The sequence below is a fragment of the Pleurodeles waltl genome, chromosome 4_2 (genome assembly GCF_031143425.1).
Source record: "Pleurodeles waltl isolate 20211129_DDA chromosome 4_2, aPleWal1.hap1.20221129, whole genome shotgun sequence".
NCBI lineage: Eukaryota > Metazoa > Chordata > Amphibia > Caudata > Salamandridae > Pleurodeles > Pleurodeles waltl.
This window is the reverse complement of record NC_090443.1, coordinates 111734785-111761788: the sequence shown is the minus strand read 5'-3', so window position 1 is coordinate 111761788 and position 27004 is coordinate 111734785. Positions and strand designations below refer to the sequence as shown.

The following is a 27004-nucleotide window of genomic DNA, read 5'->3' as shown; positions in this document are numbered from 1 at the left end:
ATCCACATATTGCTCAAAATCAGACTTAGGTAGTGACTAATCTCATATTTCTGGTTTTGACCTGGTGCATAGTTCAGCAACACCGAGCCAGTCCTGCTCCACTTCACAATCATAATTTTCATTGTCTGATATGGGCAATAGCATAGCAGGATTTAGACTAGCACTGTGCTTGTCAATCACATTATTAGACGCAAGTGTGGTTTGTTCACACTTAGGAAGGTGGCTACTTGTCAAATGCTGGGTTCTTGTCAACAACAGCTCAACAGAATGCAGGACATAAACAGTTAATGGATGACCCATAACTGTATTTTCACATATCGCTATGCTGACACACTGACAGCTAACACTGCTTTAAGGCAACCTAGCAGCGCTAATGCTACAGGATCAAGAGTAGCCGAAAAGTAGGCCACGGGTCTTCTGCCATTGTGAAAGCCCATTATACCATAATCAGAATACAGAAATTACAATGTGCATAAGTACTACGATTCAGCATGTTAAAATCAAACATTAGAACACACATATACATAAACTTCTTATTTTCTACTGTGAATGCACCTTCATTAAAAAAAAATTGATCTGCACTTAACATTAGTAACGTTAAGGCACACAATGTGTGTACTGTGTATTACATTACTATGTCGCTCCTCTAACCCATGATGGTACACCCAAAACTATACGTCACCACTCTATATTGTGAATGCAGTCTAAAGGAACCAGCAGATTCTCAATTTAAACACTAGAAGGCACCAGCCATAGATTGGTGGCTGCATCTTTGGCACAGTACGAGAAACACAATATCAGGTACAAGATGTGTTTGCCTTTGTAAATGTTGCACGTTTTCTGTTACAAGCCCCTCACCTCCACTCCCTAGAGCAGAAAATGGAAAAAGCGAAAGTACCCAAAACACCAGTCTTCCTCACATTACTACAGCTACATCAATTAATAGATATTTATGACAAATCGCCTAGATGCATGCATTCGCCCATTTACACCATGTGAATGCTGGGCCGTGTGTGCGTATGTGTGTGTTTTCATGAGTGTGTATATACATGTGTGGGTGGGTGGGTGTGCATGTATGTGTGTGTGTGTGTGCATGTAAGTGTGTATGTTTTTTTAATGAGAGGTGGTTTCACATGTGCTGCTTCTCTTCTGCCAGTGTCAGGGCCCGACCATCTCTTGTCTTCCCTAGATCAACATTGGCAGCTTTGTCCTGACTACAGGAAGAAGCAGGTAATGTGGGTGGGAGCATGGCCCAGTCAGACACAGCAGTGCCAGGTAGGCCCACCTCAGGCGGGTCACTTAGAGCTGGTTTGTAGTCAATAAAACACTACAATTAGGAGTGCAGTACTTTGACATTTAAAATATGGACCCAGAGGTCCCAGAATGCACTGAGCTGTCCACTGATAAGCGAGCACCGATTCTAGGGCTGCCACATGACAAGGGAATAGATGCTCTGGCTGTAAAGTGTATACAAGAAAACAAAGCAGCATCAAGCAGCACTTATACTTACAGCATAATTTGGATCCATACTGTGTCACCAGGTGCGAAAACACTTAATACCAGTAACATCTGAAGCTGTCATTTGGTTTTGGCACATGACTATACATTGTGTGATTGTGGACAAAGCGTGATGCCTCTCGGTACTTCAACTTGTTAATGTAATGGGGAGAAGTGAGGACATGGTTCAGCGATTCTCCTGACTTGCTTTCAGTAACATTACAAACTTCGGCAGCTATCTGAAACTGTGCTGCCATGAAACTCCAATTGTAAAGGGTGACAAAGGGGTGTGAAGAATTTAGCAAGGAAATATATTGTTGCCTTATGGCTTGTGCTAGGTATTCAGGAGAGCAGTGGATGTCACTCTGTCTTTACCCACCTACCATTCCCTTTGTCTGGCTTGATTATATTGTGAGATATCAGATGTGGCAGTCTGATACACGAATACTGAGTGTTTTTCGTTCTGTTATATACTGTGCTGCCTGAGAGGTCTTTAATAATATATATTTTCGGTGTATGATAAAACACAAATCTAGCTCCTCTGAGCGCAGGACTATTGCAGAGATCATTTGCTATTGCAGAAGGACCTATTCAAACTTGTGAAAGTGGCTTCCAAACATGTGGAGGTGGCTTTGAAACACAATGAAAATGTATTGGCATTTATAGCAGCATTAAAGTAAAAACAAGATGAGCTAGGCCATTAATGAAGCAAGAGTTTCATGCAGGAGGTAAAACAGAACTGCTCGAGCTTGGGGATGTTTGTTGTTCTGTGCAGCGAAGAAGAGAAATAATTTATTATTTAAGATACTCATACTCGTGCCTAATGGGGTGTTCATTCTATGAACCCTCCCTCTCCAGTACTTCCCTACCCTGTGCCATACCAGTGGCAGTTTGCAAAGCAATTAAAGCATGCATGTGTTAATGCTGAGTTTTTAATGAAATTATTAATGAATATTCATGTATTTTGAGTGTTGAATTTGCGTAGAAAATGTAATAATATAGAGAAACATAATGCACGCATTTGAAGGTGCGCCCACGTGAGTGGCCAACAATGTTCACAAAGAGTACTTATTAATGGCTTATGAATATGAAATGTTGAGCTTATGTTTGATTAATGTAGTAATATGTCATATTAAGGGTTATGCAATATGTATTAGCTTTATTAATTGTAGATCTTAACTTAGTGGAGGTCTTGGCCTAGTTGCATGGCTTCCTGTCGAGCTGTATTTCTTAAGCGACTTACAAAATGGATCCTTAGAGAATTAAATTGTGATTTTCCACTGTGCTGACCAAATGCTCATAGCTAAAAGTCTTTCTCATGAGAACTGCTTGGTAGGAGATGATGTACTAGCTAATGCAACATTGTTAATGTAATGTGTGTGAGACTGACTTTCTCAGGAGATAACAATGACCATACTGACTGGAGTACAAGCTGCAACAATATTGTTACCTCGTGAGCCGGATGATGAGAACAGTGCGGAAGGAGTCAATCATCGACATTTGAAACATGTCCTAGTAGAAATGTAGATTTGAAGTTTAAGTTTTAAGTGTGAACATGCGATCCCTTGACCAACAGGGACTTGGGAAGTAGTTTTAGGAAATCTAACTTAGTCAGACTGCACTGGGGGAAGACAACTCATTTTCCCATTTTCCGTCTTGAGAAGAGGCATGCTTAACTTTATTGCTTAAAGAGACTTTGCCTTTTCTGAACTTTGATGCTGAAACCTGATGCCTCGCTGACAGAACTGATGTCCCGAGGATGAAGACAGTCACAAATTGCTGATCCCAACTGAGGATAGGTATATTGACTATAATGTTGTTTGCTATGTTTATTTGCTTTTGTTTCTAGGTACGAACCGCTATTTTGATAGAGGCATAGTTAGATGTTTTTCAAATTTGTGTTGACTAAATTGTTTTGCATGAAGCCCAAACATGCTATTCGAATCTGGTGCTAGTTAGGGTCTTCACTAATGAAGTTTAATATATGAAATAACATTTGATGTCATTTCTTTGCTGAACCTAAATGTATGTTTTTACGTTTGCGCAGTTCTTCTTGTTATTAATTTGTACTGTAATTTTTAGAATGTGTCGTAGCTCAAGCTTTGATTAGATTGTGATTCTTTTGCCGCTTGGGTCAGCCAGTGATGTTTCTGTATGTTTATCAATTGATTTTAAGATTAACCTATGTGACATTAGCAGTGTTAATAAAGGGAAATAAAAAAATCTAACTTTTACATAAAGGTGTGGTTATTCATGTCTGAAAGGTCATGGTGTGTGACAATTACTGACTTCCATTGATTACTAATGTTATCGATTGTTATTGATATGCATGTATGGGATATATGGTGGGAAAACCTCAAAGCGAGTCAAAAGGTTAATCGACCTATTCGCATCTCCTTGTAAGTTTACTTATTAAGGTCCAACACGCTAACTTGTGCAGGTAGGAGCTATGACCTCTTCAGCCCAGCAAGGTTCAGCTCAGGCACCCAGGAGTCTGCGCAAATCGCGCATGTCTCGCTCATGGCTGCCTGACCTGAACATGAAGAGTGTCTGTCAGGCTGATCTTTGCTCGGCCTGACAGACACTCTTCATGAGGGGCAAAAACTGGGGGGGCGTGGCCCCTCCACCCTGAAGGACGGGCCGCGGCTGGTCCACACCCTCTTGCTCCGACGTCCCTCATGTTGCTTACCCCTCCCGCCCTCCATTATGTTGCAGCCCCCCTCCCCAACTCTTCTGTCCAGCACAAAAATAATAACGAAGCCAAATAATTGTTGCATATGACCTCTCCCAAATTGGATAGGAGGAATTTTTCCTCAAAAGTGTTGTGTTTCAAGTTCTTTGAGCTTCTACATTTGGTAGCAGGAGTCAAATGGCCTGTTGGGGAGCGAATGGCAAAACTCGCAGAAACGTTTATAAGAAAGTGATCTGATCAAGTCATAGGATCATCAGAGGTTACTCTGAGAGACTCTGTAAAGAGAACAATAAGTCAAGAGTATGGCTGGCTGAAGGAGTTGAACTCATTCAGTACTGCACTTGACAGGATTAACTCTCCATGCATTTTGGGGATAGGAATGGATTGCTCAAATGTGAGTGAGGGTCTACAAAAACATTCCAAGGCATTGCCTCACTGGAATTCCTGCTCGATCCATATTGGAGGAGATTACATTAGTTTAAAGTGCAGATTTGCCTTTTTTGAATAGCAAAAAATGCTTTTATTTTATAGATTCATTATTGGGGCGGTACAGAATACATATTTTTTAAAGTAAGTAGAAGGTTACCTAACTGCTTTGGGAAACAAGACCTGTCATATAAGGTCAGTTACTTATACTCATTATGCTCAAGGCATCACATATATTTCTGCAAACATTTGGGTTATACTGCGTTAAAGGGAAACATTTGGGACTGCTGTGATATATTGTGACATGTGACACCTTTCCTTAACATTTTGCTGTTGTCTTCTTAAGGATATTGCCACAGGTGTAGTGGGTTTGATGATGACTGGAACTGATTGGTCTATATTAAGTTGTGCACAGTACCAGTGGTTACATTTTTGGACCCAGCAGGAAACTTGTACAGATATGGACCATCTACGCAAATTATGTGCATTAAACTTTCTACAGAATTAATGTTGAAACCCACAGAGTTTTTCCAGGAGAACCTCAAATTCTACCTAAAACTTTATCAAACCCATTCAGTTTCTAATCATGTCAATAGTTTCCTCAAATATAAATTGGAGGCAAATTCCCAGATACATAATTTGTTAAACATTTTACTCATAATGCTTAAGAAGGAAGATAATAATACAGTGATCTAACAACACAAAGGAAAATGTATGTGTTTAAAGCTCTCACTGCTAATGCAGAATTGTATTAAAATGTAAAGAGATAGATCTCGCTGCAGTTGCATGTCAGAATATCCATATCAAAAATATTCTCTAACAGAAATATAGTGGTCTGAATATCTTTTACAAACTGATGAACTATTGAATGTATTATTTTATTATTAGGTCTGGGGTTAGCCCTCTCCACCCATTTCTCTCTTGTTGTTTCATGCACATTTTCAACCACCCTTTACAGCATGCAGTATGGGGCAAGAGGCAGCCCTATTCGTCTTTGGCTGACTTCCCTGTGATGGTGGCATACTGCTATTTAATAAGAAGGACATATCTGCACAAAGTAATTATCTTCACTACACAAACTACTATGATAATGTGCACTTTTTAGACCAAAAAAGTGTAGTTTTTAGCTAATGTAATAATATATATTGGTGATGGCCTGGCTTCTCAACAATAACATTTTACAAAAACTATGACAAAACAGAACAGGCAGTGACAAAGTCAAAAGGCTGAGAGCCAACACTTGCCAATGCTTGTTAGCTCCAATGGTGCAATATAACTTGTAATAATGATATTCTAGTACCACACCTTCACTATTTAGTGCATGCTGACCATGCAGTTCCCTATATGTCATTACTGGGAGCATTCCTCCCAAAATAAATATTTCAAGCAGTGGGCCAGTCAAAGATGCGGCCTATTGGCTTTGACAATGCTTTTCCTTGCTGGCCCTGACTGTAAAATCATCAACTGCCTTTTAACTCCTGTCAAATGCTGCTCATCCTATGGCTCTCTCCAATGGCCCATTTCTTGCAGGGAGATTTTCAAACGACTTTGCAGTTCATTCATCATATTCTTGCCCTCCTCCCTGTTTATTTTCAACTGTAGTGTATCGTCTGGCATATTGTCTGATCTATGTGCTTCCTGAGCCATAGGCACTCTATAAATTAATACGTAAATGAAGTTGAGGTGAGCTGTCATATTAATTCACGTCCTATGATTTCGGAGTCAAAGGTCACGTGATGACAGTGTGTGAAGCAGATGAGGGTACCTGATATCACTTTTGCTAGCTCTATAAGTTTGGTGAAGTGATTCCACAGTTAACAAAATGTATTTGAGAATAACAGTCAAACTGAAAATTAACAGAAACCAGTTCAGTCCTCACCTTTCTCTCCCACTTGGTCCTTCACCCACTGTGCCATAGCGGCCACACTGTCTCTGTTGGTAACGTCCAGGATGACCGTCTGCAACCTCTGGGAGGTGGTCTCCCTCAGCTGGTCCGCCTCTTTCTGTGTCAGACAAGCCGCAAGCACGCGCATCCCGCGCCGGTCCAGCTGCCGAGCCAGTTGGTTCCCAAACCCAGAGTCGCAGCCGGTGATCAGCACGTACTTCTCCTGGAGGTTCGGTACTGTCTCCCTCTCCCGGTACCAGCGGAAGAGAAAGTACAAGCCCAGCAGGGCCGCCAGGCACATCCACATCATAGTGTCTTAAGGCAGTAAGCCATGGGAAAGGGAAAAGAAAAGTCTGATTATTGAAGCAGTTCAGAAGAGCAGCCAGAGCCTAAAATCATCAACTATAACTAAACAACATTGTGATCTGATTCACTACACACGATTTCAGAAAGGTTTTAATGAAGCAGATGATAACTTGTTTATTAGAATTGGCATATTTTCACTTTCTTCTATTGTGCGGATTATTCGATTTTGAGGCATGTTAGAAATGGGGTCTTTGTTTGACAGTCAGGTTACACCCTGTTCAAGCAAGGACCCTCAGTCTAGTCAGGGTAAAAGAGAATCACCCTCAGCTAACCCCTGCTTATCCCTTTGGTAACTTGGCAGAGCAGTAGGCTTAACCTCAGAGTGCTAGGTGTAAAGTATTTGTACCAACACACACAGTAACTTAATGAAAAACTCAAAAATAGTGCTTAGAAACAAAAATGCTTCGATGAGATGTTAACACGGCGTCATGACGGAGTCGTTCCCAACAAGCCGACACCAGCGGCGCCGGACACGGAGTCGTGTAGACCCCCAAGTACAGTACCTTTGGTGAAGAGTGAAAACAAGCCGATGCCCGAAGTCGGGGATCGCGGCGTCTGTGTGAAACGTTGAATCCGTGCACTTCGAGCAGCGTCGGTCACGACGTGGTGCGGCGACTTCCACAGAGTCGCAGACTTCAGCGGGGCTGCAGCGGCGTCGGGCCTGCGAAGAGCGTCGCGTTCCAGCGAAGGTCACGGCGTCGGGTGCAGGCGGCATCACCGGACTCAGCAGCAGAGTCGGTCGGGAGTCGTCCGAAGTCGATTTCCTTGGATTTCCACCAGCTTTCCTTTCAAGGGCCCAGGGACTGGATAGGGCACCACTTGTCAGAGCAAGAGTCTCTCCAGAGACTCCAGGTGCTGGCAGAGAGAAGTCTTTGCTGTCCCTGATACTTCAAACAACAGGAGGCAAGCTCTAAATCAAGCCCTTGGAGATTTCTTCACAAGATGGAAGGCACACAAAGTCCAGTCTTTGCCCTCTTACTCTGGCAGAAGCAGCACTGCAGGAAAGCTCCACAAAGCACAGTCACAGGCAGGGCAGCACTTCTTCCTCAGCTATCAGCTCTTCTCCAGGCAGAGGTTCCTCTTGGTTCCAGAAGTGTTTATAAAGTCTGTAGATTTGGGTGCCTTTCTTATACCCATTTTAGTCTTTGAAGTCACCTTTCTTCAAAGGGGACTCACACCTACTTGTGAAATCCTGCCTTGCCCAGGCAAGGCCTCAGACACACACCAGGGGGTTGGAGTCTGCATTGTCAGAGGCAGGCACAGTCCTTTCAGATGAGAGTGACCACTCCACCCCTCCCTCCTAGCAGAGATGGCTAATCAGAAAATGCAGGCTACACCCCAGCTCCCTTTGTGTCACTGTCTAGTGTGAGGTGAAAAACAACCCAACTGTCAAACTGACCCAGACAGGGAATCCACAAACAAGGCAGAGTCACAGAATGGTTTAAGCAAGAAAATGCTCACTTTCTAAAAGTGTCATTTTCAAACACACAATCTCAAAACCAACTTTACTAAAAGATGTATTTTCAAATTGTGAGTTCAGGGACCCCAAACTCCACATGTCCACCTACTCTCTAGGGGAATCTACACTTTAATCATATTTTAAAGGTAGCCCCCATATTAGCCTATGAGAGAGACAGGCTTTGCAACAGTGAAAAACAAAATTGGCAGTATTTCACTGTCAGGACATATAAACAACATTACTATATGTCCTACCTTATCCATACACTGCACCCTGCCCTTGGGGCTACCTAGGGCCTACCTTAGGGGTGCCTTACATGTAAGAAAAGGGAAGGTTTAGGCATGGCAAGTGGGTACACTTGCCAAGTCGAATTTACAGCTAAAACTGCACACACAGACACTGCAATGGCAGGTCTGAGACATGGTTACAGAGCTACTTATGTGGGTGGCACAACCAGTGCTGCAGGCCCACTAGTAGCATTTGATTTTCAGGCCCTGGCACCTCTAGTGCACTTTACTAGGGACTTACTAGTAAATCAAATATGCCAATCATGGATAAACCAATTACATACAATTTTACACAGAGAGCATATGCACTTTAGCACTGGTTAGCAGTGGTAAAGTGCTCAGAGTTCAAAAGCCAACAGCAACAGGTCAGAAAAAATAGGAGGCAGGAGGCAAAAAGATTGGGGATGACCCTGCATAAGCAAAAAAGTCCAACAAGGCACAAGTCGTATTTTGAACATTTGTGCAGAGGAGCATGGCGCTGAAATCAAAGAGCACATCATTCTTCACACCCCGAGAGGCTGTTCTCAAGTGAGACCAGATGTGTACACAAACTGCACACTTCAGAGCAGACGTGCAGTCTTATTGCTGCTGCATATAAAGTGAGATTCCTTCATCCACCACTCCTGTCCCAGAATATGAGACCCCCAAACCTGAGGGACAGCAAAACAAAGGTAATCAAGCAAACGCAAGCATGCTTTCAACTGAGCTTTTATTACGATGTACCTTCCATCTGTACCTCTTCGTAAAGCAACATTTTTCTTGTGCATTCTGTGTTACTTTGGATAAAGTGCATTATTTTTGAGTTTCCGCATTGTGTCCTCATTTATGCAACCTGTATTTTATGACAAGTCACGGAGGCTTCTATTATGCCTTCTTAAAAAAAATACATATCTCAGAAGACCAGAAGACAAAGTCCAGTGGGAGAAGATTAGTAGTGTAGCATATCCACCAATCAGGGTATGACATAACCTATAACACTTATCCTGACTGCGAACAGTCCTCTTTTCTTGCTGCTCCAAGATAAGTACTCTCATATCCTTATTCATTTGTATTTATAGTGCGGATTGTTTCCAAATTGTCTTGTGTTCTTATATGAAGATTGAGTGCAACGCTTGTATTGTTAATCGTTGCCCTTATCAGAATGCATTTTACCCGTACACTCGTTTGGTGCAGTTCAATGGTCAAGTTAGTCTAGACACATCAGTGTTAGAAATGGGGTCTTTGGTTGGCAGTTAGGTTCCCCCTGTCCAAGCAAGGACCCTCACTCTAGTCAGGGTAAAGGAGAATCACGCTAAGTTAACCCCCGCTCATCCCCTTGGTAGCTTGGCACGAGCAGGCAGACAAAACTCAAAGACGATGTGTTAAGTATTTGTACAAATACACACAGTAATACAGTGAACCACTACAAAAGGACACAACATAAGTTTAGAAAAATAGTAAATATTTTATCTAAACGGCCAAATACGATAAAAATCCACAATATACAATTAAAAATATTAATTTAGCACTTAAAAGCAAGAAAAAGGTGCCTTGAGGCACAAATAATGCAAGTTGGTATTGTGAGGCGTCGTGACAAAGTTGTTACCTACAATGTGACGCTAATGGCACCGTTTACGAAGTCTCTCGACTCCCCAGGTACAGTACCTTAAGAAAGAATTAGAAATAGGCTGGTGCACAGAGTCGGGAAGAGGGGCTTCGCTGGGTCAGAGGCATCGTCGGTTCTGGTGCCATGGGGCAGAAGTACTGCGGCGTCGCACAGCGGCGTCAGGGCCTCACTACAGGGCGGTGGAGGTGAAGCGGCGTCAGATGTGAAGTCAGTCCCTTGGATCCGGCAGATGCGAAGTCCGGCGGAGTCACGATGCTGCGGGGCAACCTCACGGGGTCATGATGAGATCACGGGGCCGCAGGCGTTGCAATGGCGTCAGATCATCACAGGCGTTGGACTTACGACACTCCAGTGTCAGCGAAGTCAGGCGGGATCAGCAGCTGCAGCGACGCAAGACCTATAGGGTCGTCGGACTTCTACAAGGTCCACGGCCTTGGGGCAGGTGGTGTTGTGGTTCCAGGGTAGTGGTGTCAGCTCACAGCGTCGTCGGTTTCATCTTACTCAGGGAGGTCCACGGCCTCGGGGCAAGCAGCGTCACGGTTCTAGGCAGTGGTGTCTTTTGCGAAGTCGCACAGCGTCGTTAGACTGTTTTTTCTCCAGGAATTCAATTTCAGGGTTCCAGGAACTGGAATGGCACCCTCTGGCAAGCTAGAGTCCACAGCAAGTAGACTCAGGTCTGGTTGGTGAAGCCTTTGCTGTCCCTGAGGCTTCAAAACCGGAGGCAACCTCTACTCCAAGCCCTTGGAGTCACCTCTCAAGCAGCAATGCAAAAAACTCCATTCTCTGTCCCCTAGCACAGGCAGAAGAAGCAACTGCAGGATAGCCCAACACAGCACAGTCACAGGCCAGGGCAGCACTTCTCCTCAGCTCTTCAGTTCTCCTCCAGGCAGAGGTTCCTCTTGAATCCTTGAAGTAATCTAAAGTCTGGGGTTTTGGGTCCTCTTCTTATACACTTTTATGCCTTTGAACTAGGCCTACTTCAAAGCAAAGTCTCAAGTGTCTGTAAGATCCTTTCTTGTCCAGGCCAGGCCCCTGCCACACACCAGGAGGTTGGAGACTGCATTGTGTGAGGGCAGGCACAGCCTATTCAGGTGTGAGTGACCACTCCTCCCCTCCAGCCCAGATGGGTCATCAGGATATGCGGGCTTCACCCCAGACCCCTTGTGTCACTGTCTAGAGAGAGGTGCAAACATCCCAACTGTCAAACTGACCCAGGCAGGAAATCCACAAACAGGCAGAGCTACAGAATGATTTAAGCAAGAAAGTGCCTCCTTTCTAAAAGTGGCATTTTCAAACACACAATCTAAAAACCAACTTCACTAAAAGATGTATTTTTTAATTGTAAGTTCAGAGACCCTAAACTCCATATTTTTATCTGCTCCCAAAGGGAATCGCACCTTAATCACATTTAAAGGCAGCCAACATGTTAACATATCTGAGAGATAGGAGTGCAACACTGAAAACCGAATATAGCAGTATTTCACTGTCAGGACATGTAAAACACATAACTATATGTCCCACCTTTAACATACATTGCACCCTGTCCTTGGGGCTACCGAGGGCCTACCTTAGGGGTGGCTTACATGTATAAAAAGGGAAGGTTTAGACCTGTCAAGTGGGGACACTTGCCAAGTCGAACTGGCAGTGCTAGACTGCACACACAGACACTGCAGTGGCAGGTCTGAGACATGTTTACAGGGCTACTTATGTGGGTAGCACAATCAGTGCTGCAGGCCCACTAGTATCATTTGGTTTACAGGCCCTAGGCACCTCTATACTAGGGGCTTACTAGTAAATCAAATATGCCAATCATGGAAATCCAATTACATATACACTTTACATAGGAGCACCTGCACTTTAGCACTGGATAGCAGTGGTAAAGTGCCCGGAGTAACAAAAACAGCAAAAACAGAGTCCAGCACACATCAACAACCTGGGAAACAGAGGCACAAAGTTGGGGGAGACCACACCAAGGATGCCAAGTTTAACAGGCAGTCTCGTGCCTTTTCCCCTCAGGTGAAGGCTCATTCCTGCCTTCCGGGTTTTAAGTCTCACAGTGCTGTGGCCTTCATTCCAGCTCATCAGAGAGAGACGAGTCTTCTTCCCCTTGATTTCACTAAATTAAGCAACACCCTCTGGGCGCAGCCTTGCCCCTTAGCGCTCCCTCTTCCAACCTGGCCTGCCTTTACTGGGAGGGTCTTTGCTCTTTTCCCTTCCTCACAAAAAATTAACCCCTTATTATCCATTTTAGTTTCTCCTATTTTACCAAACATTTTTTTTCCTTTATGGAGCAAGAGGAATTAGCTTTTTAACAGGATGGTAGTAACACATAGTTTTTTCGTAATAATTTAGATGGCTTTATTCAGTCATCAGTCCAACATGCAGTGGACTCTTCAATAACAAAAAAAAAAAACATATTGAAAATATAGTGATTAATCTAATGTCTAAAAATATCTAGGCCAAGTCTGCAGGGGAAAGCAGAAAACGCAAAATAACTACCAAACCAGTTCCAATTGCACCCAAGGTTTCCCTTACCAAAGGGATATCAAGGTCCAGCACTAAACTCAGTAGTGCACCTATGGTCGGTGAGACATCCTCACATTTGCTTGAGGGCAATGTTCCTCCAAGGCTTTTATCTCTGGAGGGGCTACAGGATCTCATCCCAGGTAAAATCACCACAAAAATTGTAATTGCTAATATTCAAGATACAAATGACAACTCATATTATCCTAATACTGATAATGACAAAAACAATAATGAGTCTGAGTTTTAGATGACTTTAAAACCTAAAAACAGTAGCTTTCATCCGTAAATTCTGATGTTCTTGCCTCCTTTTCCTCCATTTTAGTTTCTCAGGGAAATCCCATGTTCCATCCTGAGTTTATTTTCAGTCTGAATTACACTGAATGGTACCTAGCAAACTACGTAGGAGTATATATTTCTATCAAGTTACGACTGCCTTTGGATAAACAGACAAGGGCAAAACTTAAAATCAGAATGCCGTAGACCTTTCCTACCACTAAATATTACATCCACACTAGTCATCGATCCCAGTATGCTAACTTTCTTCTCAAAATTTGGCAAGGATCCTAGGAAAGGGGTTCGACAAAGCTTGGTCCATTAGCCGAGACAAATTGTTGGCTGTAGTGGGTCCATTATCCCGTATTTGTGACTTAGCAGAACCAGCTTGTTTAGATAATTTCCCCGTTTATGCTGAATAACTATCCATGTGGATCCAAAGGGCATTCTGCTTACTGGGCAGAGCAAACTATTCCATTAAACACAAGTGAAGGAAGGGTCTTCTTCTAAAATTGGACCTCATGTTAGCTAAATTTTCTCCATTGGATCCTGGGGTCAAAGCCAATGGTCTTTTGTTCAGAGATTCATTTATAAATGCATTAAGCAAATAAGTAACCACCTTCATTTCAAGATGCAAACCATCATCCATCTAAGGGATTCTTTGCTACAAAACGATTGGATGAGCCGTCTAGATTTAGAGGGCGCTTATTTAACTGCTCCAATTCACCCTTCTTCCAGAAAATACCTTCTGTTCCAATGGCAGGGAAAGGTTTACGAGTTTACCTCTGTACCTTTCAGTCTTTCTACAACTCTTTGGTGTTTCACCAAGATTATGAAGCCAGTCGTCACCTTTTGAGGGTCTTAAGGCATCCGTCTTATTATTTACCTGGACGACATTCTACTCTTGAGTCAATGTCTCGCAACTCTCCAATCCCAACTACAAAGTACTTGCGTACCATTGCAAGATCTGGGTTTTCTCATCAACTCAGAGAAATCGATCCTCACTCCCACTCATCAAATGGAGTTCTTGGGATTTCTAGTAATTTCAGAGTCAGCTATTCTCCACCTCCCCATGTCCAAAGTCAAAGCCATCAAAACCAAAATCACACACACTCTTATATCCCCTTGCATTTCTCTCCGAAAGCTTGCTAGGATTGTAGGTCTTCTGTCCTTGTCGATTCAGGCAATCTTTCCAGGACTCCTTCATTATCGGGCTCTCCAGCGACTCAAAATTCGTCACTTAGAAAGGGTTTGGCTTATTCGGATATAGTCCCATTGGATCCTGAGTCTCGTCTAGAGCTTCAGTGGTGGGTAGACAGTTTAGATGTGTGGAAGTGCAGGATGATATCTGTCTTGGCCCCAGAACTCCTAGTAGAATCAGATGTAAGCAAGACAGGTTGGGATGCTCGTTGTGGACAGACCTCTACTGGAGACACATGATTCTTGACGGAGTCCAAACTGCACATAAATGGTTTAGAGCTCCTTGCAGGCTCCTTTGCGATTCAAAGCTTCACCAAAATCAAAGCAAGATGTTCCATCCTCCTTCGCATGGATAATCTTTCTGCGGTACGTTACCTCAATCACCTTGGCAGCACTCGGTCAAAACCTTTGACACAACTGACAAAAAGCCTTTGGGAGTGTTGTCTCCATTGCAACATCTTGGTCCAAGCAGAAAATCTCCCAGCCAATTGCAACTCTGTCGCCCATTCTTGTTTTCTTCACAATTCCAGCAACTGGCGAATACATCCCTCCATTTTCCAGTCCCTTGACATCAAATGGGGTCCTCTTCACACAGATATATTTGCTTCCAGACTCAGTTCTCATCTTCCTCAATTCTTCAGTTGGAAGCCAGATTTGTTAGCTATAGCAACAGATGCTTTTCCCCAGGACTGGTCCCAGAACATCAACTATGCTTTCCCCCCTTTCATTATGATTTCCAGAGTGTTGACCCAAGTTCATTGCCAAACAACTACTCCAATTCTAGTGGCCACCTTCAGGCAATCCCAGGTTTGGTTTCCATCCCTTTCAGAACTAGCAGTGGACTCGCTCATTCTCCTTCCAATCTTCCCGGATCTTCTCCTGGACCCATTTGGATTCAGACACAATCTCATCCTCAACAACTCTCTCCTGTAATCGGCCTGGAAGGTAGTGGGATGGTCTGACCGCATCCAAACATTTTGACAGAAGCTACAGATTTTATCAGCAAATCCCAGGCTCCAGGCATCACAAAGACTTATAAGTCAGCTTGGACTGAATGGACAAGATGGTGTTTTGGAAAATGTGTTGATCCCTTTTCAGCAGATGTCACCTATGTGGTGAATTTTTTGGCCTTCCTTGCTAGTCGGGGAAAAACATATCATACAGTAAATCTGTACAGATCAGCAGTTTCCGCTAACCCCCCTCGCATCGATGGAAAATAGTTGGAGAACACCCAATGGTGTGTCATCTGTTAAAGGGAGTAAAAGTTTGGAATCCTCCTGTTCCAAAATACAGTCAATTATGGGATGATAATCTTGTTTTACAATTGCTAACAAATTGGTCAGACAATATCTCCCTTGCACTAAAAATGCTCTCTGCTAAACTGACTATGTTGTTATGTCTTATTTCCATCAAGTGTATTTCCGGTGTCAAAGACCTAGATATCACTTCTCATCACTTTAATCCTTCAAGAGTTCTGTTCAATATTAGAAAATGCACCAAAACCAGTTTAACCTCTGTGTTTTATCCTTTCTTTCCTGAACATCCACAATTATGTATAGGAATTTGTTTGAAAGTGTACGAACAAAGAACCAGTAACCTCAGAATGTCCTCCAATTCCAACTCCTCATCTCCTTCAAAAAATCTTATAAACCAGTTTCTTCTCCTACCCTGGTTTATTGAGTTAAATGGGTTATGTCTTTGACTGGGATTGATACCTCCATTTTTGTTGCTCATTCTTCCAGGGGAGCTATGGCTTCCAAGGCCTTTTGGGGAGGTTCCCATCAAGAAGTTATTCGGAGATCTGCTGGTTGGTCGAATTACAATGTTTTTTTAACTTTTTGATGCAAACCTGTGCATACTGCATCTTTGGTGGCAATATATATGCTTTGAATAAGCACAACAGGAGGCTCTGTGACTTGCCATAAAATCTAGATTTTCCTAGTGTTACAAAAGATAGTCTTAATTTTATTAAAGATACGGAGGCGAGTATTATCCCACCACATCATTTATTAATAATGTCTTTTCCCACCCTACAGTTACCGGTGCATCAACATCTACAGCTACATGATTGGCCTGCTACATCTCCTGTTTCCAACATCACTGTGGATTCCATTCCAAGTATTTCTGGGCACCACCTTGTCTCAGAGATTTTCCCTATGGATCCTAGTTACTGGACGTTACCCAAGAAATGTTTATTCTGTTGTTAGCTTTCTTAATAATTTTCCTAATTTTACCATTATTTCATTCCTCTACTTGACTTCTCGCATTAGAAAAGGGGAATGTTCACAGTCAGGATAAGTGCTATAGTTTATTTCATACCCTGATTGGTGGAACTACTGTTTTTCTCCCATTGGCCTTTGTCTTCTGGCCTTTTGGGATTTGTGATTCTTTTACTTTTGACTGCTGCTGTTTCAAATAAAGCAAGTTAAGAAGGCATAATACTCACCTTCGTGCATTTAATAAAATTAAGACTTCCCTTTATAACACTAGGAAAATCTAGATTTAAAAAAAATAATTGGTCAGTTCTTCTAGCTTTAAGTATGACAGACTCCTTATCTAAACCCATGTTTGAGTTCTTACAACTTTCCACTGATTAACTGTAAAGCTTGAGCATGTGATTCTTCCTTTTAGGTCTCCCCTGAGACTGACGCTTGCAGTCTAATGTTCTTTTAAATCAAAAAATATATAATGGGTTTAGAGCCCACCTATTACTTACCATTGGTTGGCCTTCTCTTCACTCTTGTTTCTTTTGTTTTAATTGGTAAGTGGCAGTTGATTTAATTTCAGTTTGCTGGTTGCTCCAGAGGGCTTTGTGTGGATTTTGGTTTCGCCTCTTGAGATTCCATATACACACAGAGACAGCAGCATCAAGCTTGTTCCAAATGTCTAAGCTCTTTTATGTAGTGGCCTGCTAGACACATACGGGTTTCCTGACATGTAGCTGTTTTTCAGCCACTCCCTGTGGGCTGGCCTTACACCCACCCCACATCCATCTAACATAGGTGTCACGAGTGACATGGGGCCTGTTAATAAAAGAAACTGGCACACAAGCCTGGGGCTTGTTCAGTACCATTCAGAGCAGTGTCTCGGTCATCATTTCTATAGCATGAGGGCCTAGAGCCCAGAATATCACATTGGTGACAAGGATGCCTGACCCCCACATGCCGTGCTGTCCCGCAGCTACTGTCATGACGGTGAAGGATATCAACATCAGCACTGCCACTGTAGCCTACTCAGGGAAGAGGACACGTCCCCCAAGAGAAGGGTGAAACCTTTCCCCGCCTGATGGAGGAAACAGAGACCATTTGTCTCCTAAACCACGCCGTAACTGTTGCCATCCATCTGCTGGGAGACACTGTAAGATGGTGGGCAGCACAGAGAAATAAAAGAAATGTTATCGGCAAGCAGCCAATGACAAATGTGTCCTGGTCCCTTAAGGTGAGGCAAGTAATGACCTTAATCCCCATTCCAGAGCGGCTGCCACCCACCATATGCCAGCCTCACAGGTCCATACCCTCTGCACCACCTACCTACAGAGCACTGCACAGTACGCAGAAGAGGTACAGTGGCCTAGCGAGTGGTGCTCCGCCATTCATGCCCTCTGCTGACAGATGATTGTGGCACCCCACTAACAGGGGAGAAGAGCATGTCCCAAGGCCGCACCTCCACTGAATACCCCCATTACCTGCTGCACTTTTCTAGAACTCTGTCCTAGCCTGGGGAGGGAAAGAAACTGTCTACGTCCCACATCCTGCTGCTGCCTTGGCCCATTTGGTGAAAGAAAGTGCCTGTTGGATGAAGAAGGTAGGCCTGAAGAGGGCTAACCCCAGCTGCGGCAGCCGGTGTCTGCCAAGGAGGAAGCTGGGCAGGACCGCCACGCTGCACAAAAATAGAGGCCAGTACCTGTAGCTGTTACCGTGAGGCCACTCTGTGGCTGTACAGGAGCACCTTCTGTTGGGCATCTGCAGTCACCCCCAGTCAGAAGCGACTATTTGCTGCCAGCTCAACTGCCGTCATCTGTCCGCAAAAAGAAGGCAAATAAAGCCTCTACAGTTTGGAGAATCATTGTCTGCTCCCCCTGCAAAAGCAGCCAGCCTGTAGAGTCAGACCTGGAGAGGAGTTCCAATGAGGAGCACTAGTCCCACCGTGAGCACTGCACTGATGAGACTCTGAGATAGTGGATAAGTCTAGGTGCAGTGAATGTCAGAGTCTGCAAACATAGCAGAAAACGTGAAGAACACTTTTACCCGACCCCTGCAGTATGCACCATTGCTACCCAACACCATAGAGCTAGCGGCCTGGGGCAAAGAGAGACAGGAGGAAGACTAAGGTGCAAGAGACTGAAGACCAGTTGCATGCTCTGCACCCTCAACTGGCAGAGGGAGCACCGTCACACCCTAGTGGCATTTTGCTGCCACTGCATTCTGGGGAGAGCCGCACAGCCCACAGTGGTAAGGTGCCACCACCACAAGTACAAGAAGACCTTCGCCTCCCACAGCGATCCAGCGTTGCGCCATCAATATTTGGGCCAGGAGAAGGAAAATATGGGACAGGTTGCATACCAGATCAAAGAAAGTAAACCTACCTCCACCATCATCCAAAATGGGTGATGCACCTGTGAAAGGTAAGGAAGAGAGAGAGCAGCAATGTGTCCTCGAAGCCGCACCATTACTTACCTGCACAAGGCCACTGGCTGCCAACACAGCCGGGACACTGCCAAGAGAAGTCACTGCTGTTTGAGTTGCCACCTCACAGACAGGAGGGACCTATGGGAAATAAGAGACCACTGTTATAGTGCGGTGCAGCCACAGTACTTCCAGGGAGCACATGGCCAATGCATGGTTGTGTGAAAGAGGCTGCCCGCCCCAGCACCGAATGGCCACCATTGGCCTGTCACTGAGAACGTAACACGGAGTGACCAACCCTGCCTGACACACAACCCATGGCAGGACCAAGCACAGTGAAATCGTTGCTTTGAGGTGCAAGCACTGCGCCTTCAAGCGAAGAGAAGGCAGAAGGAAGGTTACCTGCCATCAACAGAGTGCAGCCCCAAGAAAATTCCTAAGGAGGGGACATGTCAAGTGTTGTGGATGCCACAGTGACCTGAAGAGAATAGTCAAGTCCTATACACAGGATAGGATCTGTGAGAGGTCCATGATGGGAGAAGACACACAGTACTACGAACAGGACAGGACCTGTGAGAGGGCTATGACGGGAGAAGATGCACAATCCTATGAACAGGACGGGGCAGGTGAGAGGCACATAAGGAGAGAACTGGCGACATGTTGTACCACCCAGCACCAGAAGAAGAGAAAACATGTGATGCGTGGCACAATGCCACATTGCAAAGAAGAACTGAAAAGGAGAGGAGAGAAAGGTGTGTGGCCAGACCTGTCATACTGTTGAACCTGACACCCACCTATGCGCAAGAGAAATAATCAAAGATTACAAGACCGAGAACTCATGCCACTACTGGAGAGAGCACCCACCGACACAAGCAAGTCACCAATGTGGAATGACGTCACTGGCGACAGTCCAGCGGGAGAACCAAATGTAAGTTGCCCACATGAGTGAACCAATATCTGCCCCATGCTTCCCAGTGCAACCATCCAGTGACAGTCACTTGCTGCTTGATAAGTGATAACATCCCTGCCAAGAATTGCACATACTGTAGGAGAAGAACAGCACCACCAACCAACAACAGATGGCTCTCCTTCTACACCCCGACCCGACAGCTTTGCTCCGCTGACCTTGTCCTTGCCATCGTCCCACGCATTCACAGAACGACTGCCAGCGGCAGATCATTCTCCTACCTTGTCTCCAAGACATGGAACACTCTTCCCACCCACCTACGACAGACACAGGACCTACTTACCTGCAGGAGACACCTCAAGACCTGGCTGTTCAACCAGTAGCAGCCCCATCAGCGCCTTGAGACCCTCACGGGTGAGTAGTGTGCTTTACAAATGCTTTGATTGAACAACACACCGAGCTACATGGATGCGAGTTCCCTCCAGTTCCCCTCATTCCCTGCAAATCCTAAACGCCTATTGCACAGGTTGTATAATGGCAACCACACCATCATGCCATGTGCATCACCGTAACCATCGAAGAAGCATCTCACCACCAGAGTGGCGCCTTACGCCAGTGAACCACCAAGAAACAAAGGAGGCACTCCTGGCATCCTGGGGAATCAATCATCCAGGGACTATCTGCTAGCCTCACCTGCACCTGGGTCCAGTTGGTGTGCACACCTGACCAAGTGTCATCTACCCTTGTAGTTGCACAAACGACTCAGCTGTGGTTTTGTTGGTGATCCTGTAGCAGCCCCCACGTGGCCCACACGCAGTCTGGCCTAGTCCATGTGGTCACAGGACAATCTATCAAAAAAGGTATCAAGGGAATCGATGGATGAGGGAATCCCTGCATAAGAGATGGGTCTGAAGCTGGTCCACCGACAGGTATTGGGAAGCACAAGATCCTCAGAGGAAGATGTCTAAACATTATCGATGTTGTCCCAGTCCTTGCAGGGTTGTACGTCATGAAGCCAAGACACCGCAAGGGAAAGCTCTGAAGCAGTCTCCACCGGTGTGCCTGAAACACCCCAGTTTGAACTTTTGACACCAACTCCAACACCATGAGAGCAGGCGGGACCGACCAACAATATACAGGTGGATTTTAATACAACCGACATGCTGCTGAAGGATTCGGACTCAATCCACACCCATGTTCATGACCTGAATCATCTGGTTAAATCATGGATGCAAGCAGTGGTATCTGGGTGCTGCCAGCTGCACCTGTCCATTTGTTCAGTGCTGCCATGCCAACTTCCTCTACAGACTGAAAGACTCAGTGGTGTCTACTTTGTTCTAGTCATTACCAAAGGTTGGACTTTTTTTTGTTAAAGTTTGAGAGGAATGCAGTGTCCTGCTAGACATACTTGTTTCCCCACACTTAGCTGTTTTCCAGCCAATCCTTGAAGGCTGGCCTTCCACCCACCCCACACTCATCCAGCACAGGTGTCACAAGTGATCTGATGCCTAATAACAAAAGAAACCTGGGCACCCAACCCAGGAGCCAGTTTAGTACCATTCAGAGCAGTGTTTGTGTCATCATTTCCATAGAATGAGGGCCTAGGGCCCAGAACATCACAATTTAGAATGTTCCTTTTAAATGCAGATTCAGGTTCATTACTCAGCATCATATTTTGTGTCTTTCATAACCCATATTACATTTTGTCATGTAAGCATTTAGTAAGCATCTGTTCAATAAATGTATAGATAAAAGGGGATGTCGGAGGCCCTGCTTATCTGAACTGGGCTCTTGGACTGCAGCATCAAAAAGTGGTTCAGAGCTGGAGGCGATAAAAGAGAAAAGCATTTCGCTCCTTCATCATTTATGCCACAGATCGACAAAGCCCGTTTCTTCCTGCCTGTTTCTGATACTTCAGTTTTCACCTATTGTTCTTGTTTACGTCAGCACAAGGCTCGCAAGTGCTCATAACAGTCTCCACTGTTTTTCAGGATAGCGTGAAATGTATTATGGTTCAGAATTCAAAGTGTCATCTTGTGATTGTTTATTGCTCTTCAGTTATTTGGTTTTCACTTTCGCTGAGCAGGCATTTCAGAGCGCTACTGAGTTAGCTGTCCTTCTTCCAGTGACTTCCGTTTATTGTGTAGAGACAAATGCAGCTGGCCCTGTCGCATGCAGGGCGACAAAGAGGGGACAGCGTCCTAGTTTGCTCCCCTGCTAGGATGGTAGCTGAGCACATGGGGCCACCATAGGTAGAGAGGGTTGGTCACCCTGGACGATGGCGAGGACAAGGTCAGCGGAGCAAAGCTGTCGGGTCGGGGTGTAGAAGGAGAGCCAGCTGTTGTTGGTTTGTGGTGCTGTTCTTCTCCTACAGCATGTGCAATTCTTGGCAGGGATGTTATCACCTATCAAGCAGCAAGTGACTGTCACTGGATGGTTGCACTGGGAAGCATGGGGCAGATATTGGTTCACTCATGTGGGCAGCTTACATTTGGTTCTCCCGCTGGACTGTCGCCAGTGACGTCATTCCACATTGGTGGCTTGCTTGTGTCGGTGGGTGCTCTCTCCAGTAGTGGCATGAGTTCTCGGTCTTGTAATCTTTGATTATTTCTCTTGCGCATAGGTGGGTGTCAGGTTCTACAGTATGACAGGTCTGGCCACACACCTTTCTCTCCTCTCCTTTTCAGTTCTTCTTTGCAATGTGGCATTGTGCCACGCATCACATGTTTTCTCTTCTTCTTCTGGTGCTGGGTGGTACAACATGTCGCCAGTTCTTTCCTTATGTGCCTCTCACCCGCCCCGTCCTGTTCATAGGATTGTGCATCTTCTCCCGTCATAGACCTCTCACAGGTCTTGTCCTGTTCGTAGTACTGTGTGTCTTCTCCCATCATGGACCTCTCATAGATCCTATCCTGTGTTTATTGCCCTGGGCATCAGGAGCGAAGGAGTAAGACCAGGAGGTCACATAAGGGGTCATCTCCCAGGGCTGGGCCCCTTTCGCATCAGCGTTAATGCAGCCGACATCGTTTGGACAGTTGCATCCGACTTAAACCATGGTAGGTTTGAGGTTTTCTGCTGGGAAACGTAGCAGCTAGTGTTGGGACAAGGTCTTGTAGCTCTTGTGAATTATTTTCTGCTTAATTTTAGAGAACTGGAGAGGCTGTGGGCCACTGGGTGGTGATGCACTACACTCTGCCCTTTCACAAAATGCTCAGTAGTTCCCTTAAGTGCCAGGGATCTCTAACAATGTGTAATTATTGAAACATTTTTGTACATTGATGAGGCCTAGCAGCGTCCCCACCAATACAGTTTTGTAAAACAATTTACAAAAAAGCACTAACAAAGCCAAAATGCTGATGGCAAACGTCTGACAAGTTGTCTTTGCCAATGCTTTGGTTTACTCTGAATTCTCTACTTCTACTCCCATTCCTCTTTCCCCTGTTAGAGTCAGTGGGTCTCTGATATTCTATTGCAATGTATTACTGTCCTTTTCAAATTTGGGTTCAATGAAAACCTAAACATTTAGCAACATTTTCCTATGGTCTAGGTCCTCTTACCTTAATGCTTTGTGAAATCTGAATCAAAAGAGTCTTAACTTCTTGATGGGCTGGGAAAAATCTACATTTTGCGTGATTGACCTAAAATGCAAGGCATATATTTCTCTGTTGACCAGTGATAGGGATGACTGTTTAAATACACTTCGCACACAGAACTGGTTTTGGCCTTCAGTGGTGCATGTTGTAGTTGCCTCTCAATGGTACACATTTTATTGACCTCCTAAGAATGAAAAACTGATTTGGCCCCAAATTTGCACCTGTAATCTAAGGGCTGCACATAGATTTACACAGGAGGTGCTCTTCGCAACAAATTATCCATTGTAGGGATACATTTAGAGAAAATTAGGTTGTCAGGTGATTAAGTAATCACATATTCTTTACATAAAAGTCACTTATATTGGCATGTGACGCATAAGTGTTTGACCGTACTCTCTCCCATCCTCGAAGTATTCACATTGAAATTATAATGTTTTTGTGTCATGCAGTTCTTTTCTCCATGCCGTTGTAACCCTGCACTCTTACTAAATGCAGCGAAAGGGCTCTTTGTTTCCATGTTTTTTTACCATGTAAGATGCAGTCTGATAGATGACTTTTTACAGCTTGCCTACTAGACAATGCATGTGCTGTCTTCTGCGAGATGTATTGTTAGCTTACAGTGAGCTTTAAGCCCACCGGCTACTTGCCAGTACTTGGCTTAGCTCTCATTATCATTTGCCTGCTTTTTACGGGTGAGCGCAAAGCTCTCTGTCCCATGTTGTAATCTCTCTTTGGGCTTCAAACCATGCCCATGTCACGTCAGTTTCTTTCATTGGTTCGTGGGTTTGCCTTTTAAAATCTGCTTGCTTTCATTAGTGAAAGGCATGCATAAGTCATGCCTTTTCCGGTGTTTAGCCCTCCTCGAGCACAGCGACCAAGTACTGAAAACATATGAGGCTCTACGTTCTCCATCCGGTTTCTGGACTACTTTTTCTCTTTTTTTGCTGCGCAATCTTGCTGGGCAGAAGTCGAGCGCTTTGCATGACATCAACCCTGTTACATAATTAAGATAGGTTTCACTACGAGGGAACTTTTATTTCCCTTTGTGTGTCTGCTTTGCACTGATGGCGGCCGTCAGCTCGCTTATGTGAAACTTTTACTTTTCAGTTTATATGGCAAGAAAAGTCCAGTTAGTATGTGAAACTGTTTTATTTTCATTTCCAAATTATGTGGCAAGAAAAGTCCGGTTAGGAGTTTACAATGCTGATTGTTCTAGCTCAAGCAAACGCGAGACTGGTTGCATTGCAAATGCTTGTTGTTAGAGTGTTAGGCTTTTTTTTGTCTTCTTCAGTTAGTCCTTTCCCTGGAGGATGGATGCACTTCTATCTCCTTACAGTGTTTGCTTTTTCAGGCACTACTCTTTTTTCTTTTTGTACAAACACATTACAAGAGCGATGTGTTTTCTAGCTGTCTCTCTAGTGTGCTTCTCTTCTTTCAGCGCTGTTCTAGCCTGCTGATGTGCTTCTCTCCCACACCCCTCTGTGATATATATGCCTTTGTGTGCTCCCGTTCCCTGTGTTGCTTTCTCACCCATTTGCATCTACATCTTCCTTTACTACAAATTGTTTCTCTCATCTATTTGCTTTTCTCTTCTGCTATATGTACTCCACTTTGCTTCCCAGGTGCCCTACATGTTGCTTCCCCTACACACATTCCATGTTGCTTCACCCCACTGTCAACCTCCATATTGCCTCTGGCACCCTGTGTTGTTTTACTCCTCACCAGCCCCCTGTAATACTGTCATCCCCCCACCACCCAATTTTGAATGCTTTTTCCTTTATATTTGCTTATCTGAGTTGGCGTGGCAAATAGAAGAACAAAAAGCAACACCATTTTGAAACAGTGCGCATTCGTGGTGCGCACGCTTTTAAAATGACACAAATTGTTTTTTTTTCCTAATCGTAGCTGTGCTGCCCAGCTTCGGGGTGTTGTGCAGCGCAGATAAAAAACATTTACAAAGCAAGCAGGTCCCGAAGGTGAGACCTGTTGGCCTTGCCAGTGCTTGTTTAGATCTCATCTAAAGACAGCTTTTAGCTGTGTGTTGTCATCGGCCTCAAATGGGCAATATTAATACTTACGATGGGCTTTGGGTGAGTGCACTGCTTATCACTGATTGGCTTTCTCACCAATCTTGTTTGCTTGTTTCTGACTTTTTCTCGTCTGGTGTTTAGCCCTCCCCTACAGCATAGATTGTTTAAAAAAAAAAAATTCAATGGTCTGTGCCCTTCAATTGCTTACATCTAAGGACCTTCTTTAGGGTCGAGCCTATGATGGCATACACTTGCAGATGCTTATCGTTTGCGAGATGCTGTTGTATTTAAAAAAGAGCTTGGAGCCCGCCAGTTGCTTAACATTTGTTGGATTGCGCTACACTTTTCTTTTCAGCCTCTTAATTGGTCACTGCTGGCATATCATCATTTCCGTTCCTATCCATGGAGGAGGGACCAATGACTGATTAATTCAACTTAATCAGTACCCGTCCGCTGCTCCTGACGTGACTGAGGTACTGTTTTGTTTGTCTTAACTTCTAGTGCACTTCAAGCAGGTGTGTGACAGGCAAAAACATCCTCAGTAGGACGAACAAAATTGCTAAATTGTATTTTCTATAGTTAACTTTTTGTTTTATTTTGCCAAGTCTTCTTTCCTCATTTTTCACTCATGTTTTCTTTTGCTTTTGCTGGTGGACACTCTCCTCAAAAGATGACAATTATCTTATACTAAATATTGCAAAGCAACACTGTTTCTTTATGTGTAATTTTCAAAATTATGTTTTAACACACAGTTATGGAATATGCCCCAATCCATCCCACTCAAATCAAATTCGCCCCATTGTAATCTAAAACACACACCCCAACCTAGTCCAGTTCACCACACCCATCCCCACTCCAATCTTCCCACTCCAATTCAAAACAAACTGCCCCACTCCAAACCACTTCAGCTCATTTCACTCCACTCCACCCCACTCCAATCCACCCCTCTTCTTTCAATCCATCCAACTCTACTCCAATCCAATCCACCCCACTCTATCCTAATCCATCCCACTACCTCAGTCCACTCCAACCCAGTAAACTCTATTCCACCCCATACCACTCCACACTACAGCACTCTCTGCCACTGAAGCAGTGAACTCTTCTCTCCTCCACTCAACTGTACAACACTATGGGGGTCATTACAACATTGGCGGTATAAGACGCTTACCGCCGTGCAGAAGACCGCCAATACACCGTCGCGGCCGCGGTAGACCGCCACAGCTATTATGACACACATCACGGAATCCGCCGAAATTCAGACACCCACACAATACCGCCACACCAAAGGTCAGCGATAAACATGCGGAAACAAATCCTCCACCTCCACGCCAACAGAAACACGCCCATGCTATTACGACCCATGAATCCACGTGGCGGTCTTTCAACCGCGGTATTCCATTGGCGGTACACACCGCCGCGCTCAAAATACACACACATCTCCAAAACACCGCCACATTGGACAATTCCAAATACACACACCTGATACACATACACACACCACTCCCACACACCCATTACAATATAAAACAGACACACACATCACCCACAAACCCCTACGACCTAAAATTAGAGAGAAGGCAGAGAGAGACAGCACAGAATAGAGAACCCCATCACACAGAGGCACACTACACC

The 27004-nt window shown here is 44.5% G+C and overlaps 1 protein-coding gene across 1 annotated transcript in view; it reads right to left on the bottom strand.

Moving 5' to 3' along the window:
- The window catches only part of LOC138294085 (retinol dehydrogenase 7-like), a 129609-nt gene extending 122799 nt beyond the window's left edge, over positions 1-6810 (bottom strand). The window contains exon 1 of the mRNA XM_069233319.1: positions 6495-6810. Coding sequence (XP_069089420.1) covers positions 6495-6810 — 316 coding nt within the window. The remainder of the gene's footprint in view (positions 1-6494) is intronic.
- Between the last annotated feature and the right edge of the window lie 20194 nt (positions 6811-27004).